The 19,158-nt window shown below is 41.0% G+C and overlaps 3 protein-coding genes and 1 pseudogene across 3 annotated transcripts in view; 3 read left to right on the top strand and 1 right to left on the bottom strand.

The window, feature by feature from the left end:
- The window catches only part of LOC137656098 (solute carrier family 22 member 20-like), a 25,150-nt gene extending 24,426 nt beyond the window's left edge, over positions 1–724 (bottom strand). Inside the window, exon 1 of the mRNA XM_068390274.1 lies at positions 393–724. Within this exon, the coding sequence (XP_068246375.1) occupies positions 393–480 (88 nt within the window). The 5' untranslated portion in view covers positions 481–724. The remainder of the gene's footprint in view (positions 1–392) is intronic.
- Positions 1–19,158, top strand: part of LOC137656812 (mitochondrial thiamine pyrophosphate carrier-like) — a 615,169-nt gene that overhangs the window by 435,383 nt on the left and 160,628 nt on the right.
- Positions 1–19,158, top strand: part of LOC137656101 (uncharacterized) — a 505,345-nt pseudogene that overhangs the window by 372,046 nt on the left and 114,141 nt on the right.
- Positions 1–19,158, top strand: part of LOC137656807 (guided entry of tail-anchored proteins factor 1-like) — an 87,086-nt gene that overhangs the window by 32,075 nt on the left and 35,853 nt on the right. The window lies entirely within an intron of this gene.

The following is a 19,158-nucleotide window of genomic DNA, read 5'->3' as shown; positions in this document are numbered from 1 at the left end:
ATATATATATATATATATACACATATGTGTACATGTTTAAATTCATTATCTTATGTTATTTAACGAAACATTACTGGTCCTCTATAGGAATGCACACGTACATATATATATATATATATATATATATATATATATATATATATATATGAAATATAGCATGTATATATGCAATACTCATTAATATCTGTACGTGTAAGTGTATAAGCCATGCACGTGCAGACCAAAAGCACAGCTCGCCGTACCAGTAATGATTGGCCAGGTATGAATTCAACTGCAAATGCCACTAGCTCATTCCAGAACGAAATCAGAGTACGTCCAGCCAGATACATCTGATTCTCGCTATAAAAATAGACTCTAGGTTCCCATTTCAATTATGCACTAGTCCTACTCACCGAGTACGGTGACTAGAAGCGAAGGAATCTGCCATTTCCCGAATCCTATGGCTGTCAGGAGGTCGTCAAAGCCATCCTGGTTGGACATGACTTCCGAGTCCTTAATCAGCTGGAAATGCAACCAGGCTCGGAACACGTGCTATGGTGTATGGTAGGCTGTGTCCCATAGGGAGGTTTGGAGAGGAACGGAAGACTGCTTGATATGCGTAGGTGTTTGCTTGCTTGCGATTAAAAACCACCGGTGTTTATGTGAGGTCAATGGCGAACACTAATGGAAGACAGCAGTTTCCTATTTGGAGAATAATGAAGAAGTAAAGATAGGTCTATCCACACTGGACTGCACTGCAGTACTACCTTCTCTTCTTTTCTGGGAAGGGACTCGGACAGTCACGGAGAGAGAGAGAGAGAGAGAGAGAGAGAGAGAGAGAGAGAGAGAGAGAGAGAGAGAGAGAGAGAGAGAGAAGCATCGATTTGCTAATAGTGACCAGGACAGAGAAGTTGGTCTCTCGTGTTAAGGCCACTCAACAATATGACATTATTTTATTATATTCGATGGTTTCCAATTGGGACCTGACGTCACGTGATCAGATTTCTCATTTTTATACGAATTACGTAATTTTATTACGTGTTGGACACGTGTGTGTGTGTGCGTGCGTGCGTGTGCACGACATTCAACCACCAGTCTCAGCCCGCCTCATGCGGAGCACTGTAGGTATAATCCAAGTGTCTTGGTAATGCACCCACTTTTATGCTTTCTTTTAACTTTTATTGGATTGCCTCCCCGGCCCCAGCGGAGGTCAATATGATTCAAATTCACGAATCCATACACGATTCAAATGATCCAAATCATAAACTTAGCTAAAAAAATGTTGAGAGAGAGAGAGAGAGAGAGAGAGAGAGAGAGAGAGAGAGAGAGAGAGAGAGAGAGAGAGAGAGAACACCCTGTGCTTACGTCAGTCATTTATAAACTATTGATTATATTTTTTTTCTTTGAAATAGAATATGGAATCTTAAATGTAAACTCTATTCTAAATTATTTTATTTTTATGTATCCTAGTGTTTATATATATATATATATATATATATATATATATATATATATATATATAGCATATTTATACAGTATGTATATATATAAATACATACATATATATATATATATATATATATATATATATATATATATATATATATCAGCCATCTCTAGTCCACTGCAGAACAAAGGCCTCAGACATGTACTTCCACTTAGGTCTATTTATGGTCTTTCTACGCAAGTCTACCCTCAAACTTTTTTAGTTCATCAATCCATCGTCTACTCTTCCTTCCCCTGCTTAATGTCTATCTATTGTCTGTCCTTCTCATTATATGTCCTGTCCATGTGTATTTCTTTTCCTTATATCCTCTACTTTTGTTTGCTCTCTTATCCATGTTGCTCATTTTCTGCCTCTTACTATTATTCCCATCATTATTCTTTCCTTAGAAATATATATATATATATATATATATATATATATATATATATATATATATATATCACCATCTCCTCCTTCGCCTTTTGACGCAAAGGGCCTATATTAGATTTCGCCAGTCGTCTCTATCTTGAGCTTTTAAATCAATTATTCTCCATTCATCGTCTCATTCTTCACGTTTCGTAGTCCTAGCCATGTAGGCCTGTGTCTTCCAACTCTTCTAATGCCTGGTGAGCCCAGTTGAATGTTTGGTAAACTAATATCTCATAGGGAGTGCGAAGAGCATGCCCAAACCATCTCCATCTACCCCTCATTATGATCTCATCCACCTGTGGCACTCCAGTAATCTCTCTTATAGTTTCATTTCTAATCCTGGCATGCCATTTAACTCCCAATATTCTTCTGAGGGTTTAGTTTTCAAATATAATAAATCTGTTGGAAATTGTTTCATTGTTATACCATGACTCATGTCCATACAGTAACACCGATCCCACTAAACTGATATATAGTCTAATTTTTACATGTAATTTCAGGCGATCTGATTTCCAAATTTTACTTAACCTAGCCCTTATCTGATTTGCTTTTTACAATCTTTCATTAAAATAATGTTCTAAAGATCCTGTATTAGAGATCATAGTTCCTAAATAATTCAAAGACTCCTCCTCATTAATCCTTTCTCCTTCCAATAGTTCATCGTCCATTGCATATTCTGTTCTCATCATCTCTGTCTTTCTTCTATTTATCTTGAACCCAACCTCGTGTGATATTTCATGCATTCTGGTAAGCAGGTTTTGCAAGTCCTTTGGTGTTTTGCTAATAAGGACAGCGTCATCAGCATACTCTTGGTTAGCTAATTTCCTGTTACCAATCCAGTCCAATCCTTCACCATCCGCTACTGTTCTGTACACTACAAAATCCATGAGGAGGATAAACAACATAGGTGACAACACATTCCCTTGGAGTACTCCACTGTTCACTGGAAATTCATTTGATAGGGCTCCACTAACATTAATTTTGCACTTGCTATGCTCATGAACAGACTTAATCAAATTTACATGCTTAAGAGGAACTCCATAATAGCCTAGGACTCTCCACGAAATTGGCTGGTGCACGCTATCAAGGGCTTTTTCATAGTCCACAAATGCCATCAAACATGGATTTCTATATTCTACACATTGCTGTATCGCATGTCTTGAAATGAAAATTTGATCAGTGTAACTTCTTCCTTTTCTAAATCCTGCTTGTTCATCTCTCAGCTTTTCAGCAATCTTTCTCTCTAGTCTCTTTAGAATGAGCATGCTATATATCCATGACAACTGACATAATTGTAATTCTTCTGTAATTATTGCAATCAGTCAAAATCTCTTTTGCCATTTTCACCGGCACTCTTAGCTCCCATTCATCAGGTTTTACCTCCTCACGCCACAGTATTATTATTATTATTATTATTATTATTATTATTATTATTATTATTATTATTATTATTATTATTATTATTAGCCAAGCTACAACCCTAGTTGGAAAAGCAGGATGCTATAAGCCCAGGGGCTCCAACAGCGAAAATAGCCCAGTGAGGAAAGGAAAAAGGGAAAAATAAAATATTTTAAGAAGAGTAACATCATTGAAATAAATATCTTCTATATAAACTATAAAGTTTATATAGTAAGTATTCTGGGGTCACATCATTTTCGGGCAATATGATCTCAGCAGTTATCCCATCGTATCCAGGGGCTTTCCATCTCTTAGAGTTTTTTAATGGTACCTTCGACTTCAAGCACACTGAATTCATTCATGGGTACATCAAGGTCTTTCTCTACTTCAGATATATCAATCAAATTATTCCCTTCATATCTCCTATTCATGACCTCACTAAAGTGTTCCATCCAACGTTGCCTTTCTTCATTTTCTTATATATATATATATATATATATATATATATATATATATATATATATATATATATATATATATATATATATATATATATATATACTGTATATAAAACAACAGAAGATGAAGAAAGACGACATTGGATGGAACACTTTAGTGAGGTCATGAATAGGAGATATGAAGGGAATAATGTGATTGATATACTTGAAACTGAGGAAGATATATATATATATATATATATATATATATATATATATATATATATATATATATATATATATATATATATATATATATATATATATATATATATATATAACTGTTTTAAGGCAACGATTTCTAGTTTTCTTTATCTTTTTTTTTCTTCAGGGATAGATTAATGAAGGAATTTGTTACAGTGCCACTCTATTTATTCAATTCACACACACCTGTTTCAGCCAAAAACTAATGGCTTTCGTCAGGGCATATTTAAACAGCAACCATTATCCTTATAAATACATCATAATACCTAAAAAATATATGAAATTTTGAAGATATTTCTCGCAGAAACTCATGAAAAATTCCACTGTGGAAAAGTGAATTAGATGCAAATTAGAATAAAAAGGGAAGTTTATCTGAATGGCAATTTCTGGCATCCTTGATAGAAAAGTTGCTAAAGCTTAGATTTCGTTTTGACCATTAAAGTTATGACGTCACATAATTTAAAATCACTTATTCGATAATTTCCTTACAACTTTTTCAAGTGATATATGTGGTAATTTAAGTAAGATTCTCGAAACCCCACATTTAGTGGATCACTTATTTTAAAGATACCAACCAGTCTATTGTTATAAAGTTATAAAACGTCTGAATCATCGTTTGGAAAAAAAAAATCTTTTTATTACAAAATTACGATGAGTCTTTATTCAATCCAAGAAGGGTTTACGAAAATTAGAGGCTTACGTAAGCTCGCTATAGACACGGTCTAGGTGGATATAGGCCTAATGTACTGTTACTTCGCCAAAAATTGAAGAGGCATCGGTATTTATTTTTCCTTGTTTCTTTTCCTCACTGGGCTATTATCCTTGTTGGAGCCCCTGGGCTTATAGCATCCTGCTTTTCCAACTAGGGTTGTAGCTTATCAAGTAATAATAATAATAATAATGATAATAATATGGTAAAAGTGTTTCAGGAGAACCTTACCATATTTGAAGGGAAATCCTTTATGGTAACTATTATGATGCAAGTGTGCGCGACCCGTCAAGAATAACGGCTAAACATTTAGATAGATATGCACAAACATATTCAACACTTTCCACCCCTTCCCCCTTTCCGGGGGGAAGACCGGGTAGCCATACGTTTGGTAATGCTTCTCAGCGTGACAGGAAAGATGTTATATATATATATATATATATATATATATATATATATATATATATATATATATATATATATGTGTGTGTGTGTGTGTGTGTGTATGTGTGTGTTTGTGTGTGTATGTATATGTATATATAGGCTATATAGATAGATAGATAGAACATTTAAAACTAGACCGAAGGATCTTAACGGGTGGTAATAAGTTTACAATCTCTCTCTCTCTCTCTCTCTCTCTCTCTCTCTCTCTCTCTCTCTCTCTCTCTCTCTCTCAGTGACGAAACCTAATGATGATACATTTGAAAATCGATTACCGTGATATTTGTAATTGACATTTTGGATGAATTCAACTCTTGACATTTTGCCCACTAAAGAAATAAAAAGATAATGGGATTACGTGTTCTCAAAATCTGTGTGTGTGTGTGTGTGTGTGTGTGTGTGTGTGTGTGTGTTTAAGTTAACAAACTCCTGTGGTATTTACAACTTTGGTTACGCTTGGTACCAGAACACTATAGTCCGGAGAAATCTATTCCTATCTCCATTATTTCTATATCATCATCATCTCCTCCTACGCCTATTGACGCAAAGGGCCTCGGTTAGATTTCGCCAGTCGTCTCTATCTTGAGCTTTTAATTCAGTACTTCTCCATTCATCATCTACTTCACGCTTCATAGTCCTCAGCCATGTAGGTCTGGGTCTTCCAACTCTTCTAGTGCCTTGTGGAGCCCAGTTAAACGTTTGGTGAACTAATCTCTCTTCGGGGAGTGCGAAGAGCATGGTCAAACCATTTCCATTTGCCCCTCACCATGATCATATCCACATATGGCACTCGAATAATCTCTCTTATACTTTCATTACATCCGCCAACGAGGTTGGAAGGAGGTTATGTTTTACCCTCTGTTGGTGTGTTTGTTTGTTAACAGCTTCCTAACCACAATATTAATCGTAGAGTAATGAAACTTACAGGGATTGACTGTTGTGTAAAAAATTGGAAATGGTTAAATTTTGGAAGGTCTAGGTCAAAGGTCAAGGTCACGGTCAAGCAAAATGTCCAATCCACGTAATCGGCCATAAGTTTGGACATCGTTGTCACAGAGACTTCAGACTTGGTTCATATATGAGTGTATGAAAATCCACGTTAAGGTCAAAGGTCAAGGTCAAGGTCGATCAATAGGTCGAGAAATAAGCTGCCGCACCGGAGGTCTGCGCTCTGCTGAGTACCCCTCTAGTTATATGTAATTTGCATTCTTGTAAGCAAACTTCGCAAGTCCTTTGGTGTTCTGCTAATGACAGCATCATCAGCATGGTCTAGGTCTGCTAATTTCCTATTACCAATCCAGTCCAATCCTTCTTTTATTTTATTGGTAAAAGTACGTTGAAATTAAAACCGTAAATTTTGTGATAAACAGATGTGCAAATTTATTTATTAAAACCTGTGCCTTTTAAAGCATTAATATCTTGAAAATATAAAAATAATCAGCGAGTTAAAAATGTCTGATAAAGTTTCCTACTCTTGGGAACTGTTTCGTGAGGCGTGCACATTATAGAGACATGGGTTAATTTAGTAAAAGAGAGAGAGAGAGAGAGAGAGAGAGAGAGAGAGAGAGAGAGAGAGAGAGAGAGAGAGAGAGAGATATCAACTATGACCAATGCGCAAAATTGCCTGCCATCTTCCTGTTTTTTTGAAATGATGATTCCCTTGTAGAAACGATTGATTTTATTTGATTATTTCCACATTCATCATCATCATCATCATCATCATCATCACCATCATCATCATCTCCTCTTACGCCTATTAACGCAAAGGGCCCCAGCTAGATCTCTCAAGTCGTCTCTATCTTGAGCTTTTAAATCAGTTTCCACATTCCTTATTCCACATCGTTTAAGCAATAATTTATTGGGGCCAATATGTATGACTAGGCCTACTCTAGGTTCAAGAACTTTCAAATATGCTGTTCCAAGATTATACAACAAACTCTTTCTAGACATCCATAAGACTGAAGATATTAAGACTTTCAAGAAGAAATTGAAGACTTTCTTGTATTCTAAGTGTTTCGATAATGTAGTATTGACATTAAACATCCATTATGCTGTGTGATACTCTAAATATCTAAGAATGTATACGGTAAACATTATCTTGTAGGTCCTATAGTGTATAGGGAAAACTTAAAGTAAAGTAAATGAGATAATTAGGCCTATTTACTATTCACTTCTCTGTTTACAAACAACAAATATTTTATTTTTTCTCCATACGATTTAGGAAGATTAAATTATTCTCATTATTGATTTTTATATCCTTTACCGTTATTGTTAAATTATGTTTTGATTTCCATTGTAAATTAGTAATATATATTTCCTTATAGGTCACAAATCTAGCCTAATTAAACTTACATAGTGTTGGAATGAACATTACTTCATTCCATTGTTTTATAGTAAACAGAATTTTAAAAGCATTGATGTATTGTAATATAATTTTAGTATTTGCAAAGTAAATTCATGTAAAAAATGCTTGACAACACGAGTTTTTGTTAAAATAACATCCTGTAATTGTAATTATAAACTTTAAATGGTAGTAAAGTCTTCAAAATGGTTTAGCTTGTTGTTAACAATCAAAGGTAATTCGATAGTTGGGAAATCATAAAAATATACACAGTAATTTCTTATTGAATTTACAAAAGCAAAATATCCAATTAATATTTCAATAAACTTCAACATTAATCCTTTCATATAATGAATGACAAAATGAAGAATTAACCGATTTTGTTTAATATAATCGAAGAAATTGTAGAGCCCAAAGTATGAAAGCAATAAAAAGAGGAGCTGACATAGAGGGAAAAGAAAGATTTTTGGATGTTTGTTTAGACGTCTTCTTTTCTCACACTGTCTCCGATTTTACTTGCACAAAGGTTTGTTTCTAGATTATTTTATTGGGTTGTTCTTATTACCAAGTGATATGTAATTGTAACCTATAAATCAAGAATATACTGGTTAAAACGGTAAATTACATGTGGCATTCATTGTGTAACATTCACTATGTATCTTACTCGGGACGCCTAACAATTTATACATTTCTTATAATTATAATTATATTATTTTAGGTCTCGTACATTGTCATCTGTTTTCATCAGATTTAATTGTTTTACCCTAATAGAATAGACTATGTTGGCTACAGTTCTTTTGTGAATGTTGCCATGTCTGGATCTGCATCTGGTTGGTTTGGGGTTAAAATTATAGTTACGGACGTAACAGCATTTTGAATAGAAAAAATAGTATATCCTGTAGAAAATAATGTGCTTTCACTGAATTTGACCTTCATTTCAACAGCAAATTAACCGATAACCCGTTATACCGTCTCAGAATGGGGATATTGCTTAGAAATCTGTTGGCTTTTGCTCCGCCGTGCGCTCCTTTATCGCGGGAAAATAAAACCGAGCTCCTATGTACTGGTAAGCGGTACGTGCTGAGCTGTGCACACTAACCCCATTGATTATTATCTCTTAGATAATTTAAGTTTGACCCCTTAGAAAACGGAAAGAGGGTAAACTATACAAAAAGCTGGTCGGTTAGGTAGAGTTACCAGTAACTCCTAAGAAGGTAGTTCTAGGTAAGTATGTTAGGAAAAATACAAATTACTGTACTTTAAAATTTGTGATTTTTATTTGGAGTGAAAATAAGTGTCATTTTTGAAGAAATCAGGCTTCTTTCTATAGGAAATACCTGTTGTTTTAGTAGAAAAGCATTTTCAGTCCGTGACTTTAATAAAACTGCTAGTTTTATGATTCAGGGTTGAGACTTAGGCTTAGGGAAAGTTAAGGTTATGACGGTCGTCTAAGGGTGTGTAGCAGGGTGAGAGTAGGGCCGACCCTCGGTAGGTAAGAGTACGGTTCTTAGGTTAGTTTGAGCACTGAACCTTTGGTTTGAGGTGTTCTTGTGTTTTTCCCTTATGAAATGTTTTTCTGTTAAAACTTTTGGAATTTTGAAGTGTCTATAATTTTTAAGATATGGATTTCTCCCAATTATTTACTTCACTGCAGTTGAAAGTACCGATAAATGCACTAGGAACGCTTCTTATTTTCTTCTATGGGAATATTGTGCTGTAGTAAATATATACCCACATTTTTATTACTGACTCGATCCAATCCAACCAACTACTAAGGCTTCAAAATAACATACTACTTGAGTATTTAAGGCCCAATTCACACGAGCACTTTGAAACCGCACGACAGATTTCCGCATGTCTAAGAGCATGTCTTCACACGAACGAGAGGTCATTATCCTTGCAGTATGTCTGCATAAGAGAACAGATTACTAGCCTGTTGGTGGTTGTTCAAGATGGGGGACCTGAAGAAGAAAGTGGTCTTTGTGTATAATAAACACGATGCTAAAAAGAAGCAACTAAGTAAATGGTGAACCCACCCAACTATAATAATAATAATAATCGATATTTTTTAAATATTAAACTTAGCCGGTGAATATATAATAGCTGACGTCTCCGACGATCCGACAGATCCAAAAACTCGCGAGCGATCGCTGTGAAGGTTGCGGGTGTGCCCACCAGCGCCGACTATCGGCCAGATACCGCATATACTTGTCAACCACTCCAGTTCTTCTCTGTCGGTCTTGCCGACAAGTTGGTTCCTCTCGCTGTTGACCTCGAGTTTTTCTACCGAATTGGTGAAGTACTTTGTTTTGGTTGTTTTATTGGCGTTCGCTGTGTTGGTGTGTTTCTTCAATAAAACTCTTGAAACCCTTTTTTTGGCTTGTGTTTCTTGTTGATGAATTTGGCTTTGACTTGGATTTTCTTTGGTTGTTCAAAATGGCTGACCCTTCTGTTTATCGCAAGTGTGCGAGAGAATGTAACAAACGTCTTCCCAAGGCCTCTATCAACCCTCATACTGTTTGTTCTAATTGCCGGGGTAAATCCTGCCAATTAGGAGATCGGTGTGAGGAGTGCGTGGTCTTGTCGGAATTTGAATGGCTTGAGTATGAAAAATATACTCGTAAGCTCGAAAGAGATAGGGTGAGGAGAAGCTCCTCTAGATCTTTGGAATTTTCCTCCTCCCATGCCCCTGAACCTAATCCTTCCCCTGTAGTGGTTGTTCCTGAACCCCCTGCTAGCACTCATGAACCGTCTATGCGGGATATGTTTTTAGCGATTCAAGCTTTAGGCGAGAAAGTTGAGTCCTTAGCCTCGGACCGTAACCAGTTAATGTCCGATGTAAAGTTGTTGAAAAGTGGTAAAGCAGAAAATCTAAGTGATAAAGTGATAAGTGCGCAAAATGTGTTTAGTGTTGCGACCGAGGGTTCGTCTGTTCGTGCTTGTCGCTCCCCTAGTCCGAGACCTCTTTCAGGCTCCCATGCACCAGGGAGAAGTAATGTCGTAGGACTTAAGGGGGCGAGAGGTGTAAACCAGCGTACAGACGTTCCCTCTTTGGTATCAGACGTTTCTCGTCAAGAACGTCCTTATCATAAGACGGGTGAGACTAAGTTCTCCTCGTCCTCTGACGACTTATCGCATAAGAAACCTTGGCGCAAGGTATCTAGGCCCTTAAAGCAAAAGTCAGTCCCTTCAGGACAGGTCCAGCATCCTGGCTGTAGCCATTGGGACAGCTCTGACCACTTGCAGTCATCGGATGGCTGTTCGCCCGTTAAGCGAAAGCGTAACACGGAGTCCGAGAGTCTCGGTAGAGGCAATGTTTTGCCAGCGCAGACGTTACCGACGTCACGGCCCGTTCCGACTCCCGTTGACCCGAAGTGGGTTGTCCTGCGGGACATGCAGTCTAAGCTTTCTTCTCTTATGGAAGATTATGAGCATGGACAGGTTCACGATGATCCTTTGCTTGCGGTTCGCCAGTGCGATGAATGTGACTCTGGCCTTCAGCCGCCTAAACGAGTGTTTTCTCGTCCGTTTGATGTTAGTACTAACGTTTCTAGTGCTTTGAAACGCGATGCTAGTAGTGTTCCTCGTCTTTCACGTCAGTCACGTGACGTGAAACCCCCCTTGCTACAGTCTCGGACTGACGTTCAGCAGCTGCCACCGCAGCCCCGCACTGACGTTCGCCGACCGACTCCGTTGCTTCGCCGTGACATTGAGCGTCTGTCACCGCAGTCGGAAGTTGTTTTGCCTGCTTAGACCCTGCAGTCAATGCAGTCTCGACGTGATGTCGAGCGACATTTAACTCAAACTGTTGTTGCTTGTCAGTCACAAGACTTTCAGTCTTTTCAGCCGCGGCGTGACGTTGTTTCCTCAGCTGTTGCTGCTGCTCCGTTGCTTGTTGACATTGCCTGTCAAGCGTTGCCTCCTAGACATGTCTCTCCGTATCACGAGACTCGGCAGTTGTCGGACGAAGTTCCGTCGGATGAGGAAGTCGCTGATCCCCTTCCAACTGATATGCCTTTGGGGACTTTTTCAGATGGAGAGGAGCCTAAAGTTGCTCAGCCCTCTCTTGATTTTAAAAAGATCATGCTGATTTTTAAGGATCTTTTTCCTGACCATTTTGTGACTGCTGCTCCTCGTTCGCCTCCGTCAGAGTTCACGCTAGGCCTAGCTGCTTCGACGCCGTCATTTACTAAGCTAGTGCTCTCTCGCTCTTCTAAGAGAGCTTTGCGTTTACTAGGCGACTGGTTGATGACCAGGAGGAGTTTGGGGAAGACAGCCTTTGCTTTTCCCCCTTTTAAACTGGCTTCTCGAGCGAGCGTCTGGTATGACACGGGAGAAGTTCTCGGCTTGGGAGTTCCTGCCTCTGCCCAGGGAGACTTCTCAAGCCTCGTAGACTCTCCCCGTCGTCTGGCCATGAGACGCTCAAAAGTTAGCTGGTCCTCTTCGGACCTTGATCATCTCCTCAAAGGGGTCTTTAGGGCCTTTGAAGTTTTTAACTTTTTGGATTGGTCGCTGGGAGCCTTGAGCAGGAAGATCTCTTCAGCCGACCGTGATGTATCTGTACAAATTATGTCCTGCATGGACAAAGCTATCCGTGATGGCTCTAATGAACTCGCTGCTACGTTTACGGCAGGAGTCCTTAAGAAGAGGGAGAGACTGTTCGTTCCTGTCTGAAGGAGTAACTCCCTGTCAAAGGTCGGAGCTACTCTTTGCGCCGTTATCATCTGCCTTATTACCACAGCAGTTGATTAAGGATATCGCAGCGTCGCTAGTACAAAAGGATACCCATGACTTGATGGCTACGTCAGCGCGTAAGGCTGCTCCTTCTTCATCCTCTTATGTCGTTAGACCTAAGTTCGATACTCCAGCGACGAAGTTTATCCCGCACTTTCGTGGCAGAGCTCCCAGTAAGGGAGGCGCTCGTGCCTATAGTAAGAGAGGTAAGAGGAGAGGATCTAAGTCCTCCCGTGGCAGAGTCTGACTGCCCACGTCCTCAGACAGCGGTAGGGGCCAGATTAACCAACTTCTGGCAGGCCTGGGAGAAGAGGGGTGCAGACCGGGAGTCTGTTTTGTTGCTAAAGGAGGGGTACAAAATACCTTTTGTACGGAGACCTCCTCTGGTAAAAGTCCCTATAGACCTCTCTCCCAGGTATCGAGAGGAGTCAAAGAGACAGGCACTACAGCTACAGGTGTCTCAGTTGCTAGAGAAGGGAGCGGTGGTGAAAGTCTCGGACCTTCAATCACCGGGGTTTTACAACCGTCTCTTCCTAGTTCCAAAGCATACAGGAGGTTGGAGGCCGGTGCTGGATGTCAGTGCTCTCAACGTTTTTGTTGTCAAAACAAAATTTACGATGGAGACCACCAAGTCCGTCCTAGCAGCAGTCAGAGAGGGAGACTGGATGGTCTCTCTCGACCTGCAGGATGCGTACTTCCACATTCCTATACACCCGGATTCTCAACCTATCTGAGGTTTGTATACAGGAATGTGGTGTACCAGTTCCGAGCACTGTGCTTCAGCCTCAGCCCTGCTCCTCTTGTTTTTACGAGGCTCATGAGAAATGTAGCAAAATTTTTAAATATTTAACTTAGCCGGTGAATATATAATAGCTGACGCCTCCGGCGGCTCGACAGAAAAACACAAAAACTCGCGAGCGATTGCTATGAAGGTTGCGGGTGTGCCCACCAGCGCCAACTATCGGCCAGATACCGCATATACATGTAAACAGCTCCAATTCTTCTCTGTCGGTCTGATCGATAAGACGTACCATTACTCGCTGTTAACCTGGAGTTTTTCAACAGTCTTGGTGAAGTACTTCCTTTTGGTTTGAGCTTTCGCAGTGCAGGTGTTTTATCTTCAACTTAAATCTTGAACTCTTTTTTGGATAGATTTAATTGTTGATGACTTTGGATTGTTTTTTGGACTTTCTTTGACTTTTCAAAATGGCCGACCCTTCCCTTAGTACGGAAGTGTGTTTTAGGCTTTTAGCAATTATCTTATCACGTTATAAATTGTTTATAGATTTTCCTCTATATATTTTATATCTCACCCGCCTTTATTAGGCCTCTTCGATTAGCTTTCCATTTATAATAAACATCAAGATAAATTTTAATGATTTGTTTATATGCGGCCTTACCTATTCCTCCCCTAATCCGAGAGTAGGCGGTCCTAACTTGGAAACCGAAGTTAAACAACGTTGAGCCCTTTCAATCGTTAATAACTCTTACAGAGCAAATGATTTAAAACTTATTAAATTAATATTTTTTAGTAGATATATTATGAAAGATTTTCTTTGAATAGTCTTCGTGCTGTTTCAAAGATGAACTAACGTTTGGTTTATTTATGCTACGCAGTTTGCGCTCTATCGTTACGATAGAGAAAGAGAGAATCACGGTTTCACTTTGCAGAAAGAGTAAATCGATTTTGACGTTTTGTTCATTCTTCTTTCAAACTGAAATGTTTTAAATACTAATTTAAAGGAACTTGTTAATTTTCATTTTCTTAGTCCTTTCAGATTTTTCCTTTGGTCAAATAACCTGTTTATTGACGAAAGGTGAGTGGGCTTTTCTCTTCGGTGTGAAATCAAGAGAGAGAGAGACGGAGAGAGAGAGAGGAAGAGAGAACGTTCCGATCTTTATTCTCGTCCCAAGCGAGTAACGTTGTTCTCGAGTCAGTTTTTTACTCTCGTCCCAAGTCTCTGTACGGGGAGAAAGGATAAAACGTTTTTAGTTTTTATTCTCGTCCCAGGCACTGTACGGTGAGAGATTGAAAACGTAGTTTTGAATGAACTAGTGTTTAGTCTCCTCCCCAGTCACTGATCCTTTTATCTTTATATATTTCCGTTTTATTCGATATATATGTTTACTGTTTTTTGCTTGTATTAATGTGCTTACATTATACGACTTATTTCGCAATTATAACCTTTTGATGTAGGGTAGAATTGCGTGCTTCAGGTAGAAATCAGTTTTATTCATGCCTAATGTGAAATTACTGTATTGAAAAATTCGATTTCAGTGAAGTAAGTGCAAAACAGAAAATCGTAGTGATAAAGTGATAATTGCGCAAAGTGTTATCAGTGTTGCGACAGAGGGTTCGTCTGTTCGTGCCTGTCGTTCGCCTAGTCCGAGACCTCTTGCAAGCTCCCATGCCCCAGGGAGAAGTAATGTCGTAGGACTTATGGGTTCGAGAGGCTTTAACCAACGAACAGACGTTCCCTCTATGGTTTCAGGCGTGTCTCGTCAAGACCGCCCCTACCATAAGACGAGAGAGACGGTTTTCTCCTCGTCATCCGAAGGCTTATCGCGTAAGAAACCGTGGAGCAAGGTTTCGAGACCCTTAAAGCGAAAGTCAGTCCCTTCAGGACAGGTCCAGCGTCCTGGTTGTAGCCATTGGGACAGCTCTGACCCTGTGCAGTCATCGGAAGACTGCTCGATGCCTAAACAGAAGCGTAACACAGGCTCCGAGAGTCTTAGTGTAGGCAAGGTTTTGCAGTCACAGACGTTACCCTCGTCTCTCACCGCACCCATTCCCATTGATCCTAAATGGGTTGTACTGCAAGACATGCAGAATAAGCTTGCCTCTCTTATGGAGGACTATTCTGCTGAGCAGGTTCACGATGATCCTCGCCGCTTAGGTGATCGAGATCCTGGCCGTCAGCCGCCCCAAACGAGCCTTTGCTCGTCCTGTTGACGTGGACGTTACAAAGTCACGTCAATCACGTTTTGTAGAGCCTCACTCGATGCAGTCCCGTGTTGACTCTCAGCCGCTTGTGGACGTTCAGCCGCTGCCGCTTGCTCTTGTTGACGTTCAGGACGTTTGCCAACCAGCGAAGTTGACTTGTTTTGACATTGAGCGTCAAGCACCGCAGTCAAGAGTTGTTTTGACTGCTCAGTCTAGGCAGTCAAGGCAGTCTCGAGTTGACGTCGAGCATCCTCCCGCACCTGTTGTTGTTGCTGGTCAGTCCTTTAAGCAGTTACATGACGTATCGTCCTTGACTGCTACTGATGCTCCTTTGCGTGTGGACTCTGCTTGTCAAGCATTGCCACCACAGCAGGTCTCTCCCTTGCTTGAGACTCGGCAATTGTCGGACGAGGTTCCTTCAGATGAGGAAGTTGCTGATCCCCCTCCTACTGATATTCCCTTGTGGACTCTGTCAGACGGAGAGGAGCCTAAAGCTGCTCAGCCCTCTATGGACTTTAAATAAATCATGCTGATTTTTAAGGATCTTTGTCCGGATCATTTTGTAACTGCTGCTCCTCGTTCGCCTAAACGTCAGAGTTTACACTAGGCCTAGCTACTTCGAAGCCGTTGTTTTCTAAGCTAGTGCTCTCTCGCTCTTCTAAGAGAGCTTCTCGTTTGCTAGGCGACTGGTTGATCACCAGGAGGAGTTTGGGGGAGACAGCCTTTGCTTTCCCTCCCTTTTTAAACTGGCTTATAGAGCGAGCGTCTGGTATGACACGGGAGAAGTTCTCGGCTTGGGAGTTCCTGCCTCTGCCCAGATAGACTTCTCAAATCTCATAGACTCTCCCTGGCGCCTGGCCATGAGACGCTCCAAGATTTTATGGTCGGCTTCAGAGCTAGACCATCTCCTGTTAGGAGTTTTTTCGAGCGTTTGAAGTTTTGCTGTACAATTATGTCATGCATAAACAAGGCTATCAGGGATGGCTCCAATAATCTGACAGCCACGTTCTCTGCAGGAACAAGACTATCAGGAATGGCTCCAATGATCTGGCAGCCACGTTCACTGCAGGAGTACGTAAGAGGCAAGTGCGCTCAATGTGTTCATTGTCAAGACAAACTTCACGATGAAGTCTACCAAGCTGTCTTGACAGCATTAATGGAAGGCGACTGGATGGTCTCTCTCGACCTTCAGGATGCATACTTCCACATTCCTATACACCCGGATTCCCAACCGTTTCTGAGGTTTGTTTACAGGAATGTGGTGTACCAGTTTCAAGCCCTGTACTTGGACGACTGGCTTCTCAGAGCATCGTCCAGTCATCGCTGTCTGCAGGATCTACATTGGACGTTGGGTCTGGCCAAGGAGTTGGGACTTTTGGTCAACCTAGAAAAGTCCCAACTGATCCCATCCCAGACTATTCTATATTTGGGGATGGAGATTCGCAGTCCAGTTTTTCGGGCTTTTCCGTCTGCCACCCGAATAGAACAAGCCCTGCTCAAAGTCCAAATAATGCTGAAAAGAGAACGTTTGTTCAGTCAGGAGTTGGATGAGTCTCGTAGGGACTCTCTCATCCCTGGAGCAGTTTGTCTCGCTAGGGAGACTACACCTTCGGCCTCTCCAGTTCCATCTAGCCTCTCACTGGAACAAGGACAAGACGTTAGAGACGGTATCAATCCCAGTCTCCGAACCAGTAAAGGCATGCCTGAAAGGGTGGGACAGCAATATCAGTCTGAGAGAGGGACTATCCCTAGCAGTCAAGAACCCAAACCACGTGTTGTTCTCAGACGCGTCGGATTTGGGTTGGGGTGCGACCCTGGACGGTCGGGAATGCTCGGGTCTGTGGACCTCAAGTCAGAAGAGCATGCACATCAATGGCAAGGTGCTATTAGCAGTCCACTTGGCCTTGATGAAATTCGAAAGTTTTCTTCGAAACAAAGTGGTAGAGGTCAACTCAGACAACACCACAGCTTTGGCGTACATCTCCAAGCAAGGAGGCACACACTCCCTCACGCTGTACGAGATCGCAAGGGACCTTCTCATACGGTCAGGAAATCGAGGCATCTCCCTGTTGACGAGATTCATCCAGAGGGACTTGAACGTCTTGGCAGACTGTCTCCGTCGGAGGGATCAGGTGATACCCACGGAATGGACCCTCCACAAGGACGTGTGCAAGAGTCTTTGGGCGACTTGGGGTCAACCCACCATAGACCTCTTTGCCACCTCGTTGACCAAAAGGTTACCAATCTATTGCTCACCAGTCCCAGATCCAGAAGCAATCCACATAGACGCGTTTCTACTGGATTGGTCTCATCTGGACTTATATGCATTCCCACCATTCAAGATAGTCAACAAGGTACTGCAGAAGTTCGCCTCTCCCGAAGGGACAAGGTTGACGTTGGTTGCTCCCCTCTGGCCCGCGAGAGAGTGGTTCACCGAGGTACTTCAATGGCTGGTAGACATTCCAAGAAGTCTTCCTCTAAGGGTAGATCTCTTACGTCAGCCCCACGTAAAGAATGTTCATCAAAGCCTCCCCGCACTTCGTCTGACTGCCTTCAGACTATCGAGAGACTCTCAAGAGCTCGAGGCTTTTCGAAGGAGGCAGCCAGTGCGATTGCGAGAGCTAGGAGAGCTTCTACCATCAGAGTATACCAGTCGAAGTGGGAAATCTTTCGAGACTGGTGCAAGTCAGCATCTGTGTCCTCTTCCAGTACCTCTGTAGCCCAAATCGCAGATTTTCTTTTACATCTGAGAAATGTTCGCTCCCTCTCAGCTCCCACGATTAAGGGCTACAGGAGCATGTTGGCTTCGGTCTTTCGTCATAGAGGCTTAGATCTTTCCAACAATAGAGATCTCCAAGATCTCCTTAAGTCTTTCGAGACCTCTAAGGAACGTCGTTTGGCAACTCCTGGATGGAACTTAGACGTGGTCCTAAGGTTCCTCATGTCAGACAGGTTTGAGCCATTACATTCAGCCTCCCTGAAGGATCTCACCCTCAAGACGCTTTTCCTAGTGTGCTTGGCTTCGGCTAAAAGGGTCAGTGAAATTCATGCCTTCAGTAAGAACATCGGCTTTTCTACAGAAAAAGCCACATGTTCACTTCAACTTGGTTTCCTGGCCAAAAATGAACTGCCTTCCCGTCCTTGGCCTAAGTCCTTTGATATACCTTGCCTGTCAGAGATCGTAGGCAACGAACTTGAAAGAGTGCTGTGTCCAGTTAGAGCTCTTAAGTTCTACTTAGCTTTGTCATATTTTATCAGATTTTTAATACGAGAGGCTCATTCTCACTTGAATGAAAAAGACCGATGCTTGCTTAAGGTTAAGACGCACGAAGTAAGAGCTATAGCAACTTCCGTGGCCTTTAAGCAAAATAGATATCTGCAAAGTATTATGGACGCGACCGTTTGGAGAAGCAAGTCGGTATTCGCGTCATTTTACTTAAAAGATGTCCAGACTCTTTACGAGGACTGCTACACACTGGGTCCATTCTTTACAGCGAGTGCAGTAGTGGGTAAGGGTTCTACCACTACATTCCCTTAATTCCAATATCCTTTTAATCTGCTCTTGAAATGTTTTTTAATTGGGTTGTACGGAAGGCTAAGAAACCTTTCGCATCCTTTTTGATTTAGCAGGTGGTCAAATGTCATTTCTTGAGAGCGCCCAGATTAGGGGTTTGATGAGGTCCTGTTGTATGGGTTGCAGCCCTTGATACTTCAGCTCCTGGGAGTCTTTCAGCATCCTAAGAGGATCGCTGGGCTTCGTGAGGAAGACAGACTAACAAGGCAGAGTAATCGTCTAAGTCAACTTCCTTACCAGGTACCTATATATATTTGGGTTTTGTTATGATATAACTGTCAAAAACTCTAAGCATATACGCTGTAAACTTAATTAACTCTGGTCTCTACCCACCACCATGGGTGTGAATCAGCTATTATATATTCACCGGCTAAGTTAGATATTTAAAAATGATATTTTTCAATATTAAACTTAGCCGGTGA

Source organism: Palaemon carinicauda, chromosome 17, assembly GCF_036898095.1.
Source record: "Palaemon carinicauda isolate YSFRI2023 chromosome 17, ASM3689809v2, whole genome shotgun sequence".
NCBI lineage: Eukaryota > Metazoa > Arthropoda > Malacostraca > Decapoda > Palaemonidae > Palaemon > Palaemon carinicauda.
The sequence above is the reverse complement of the archived record's forward strand: the minus strand, read 5'-3'. Positions and strand labels throughout refer to the sequence as shown.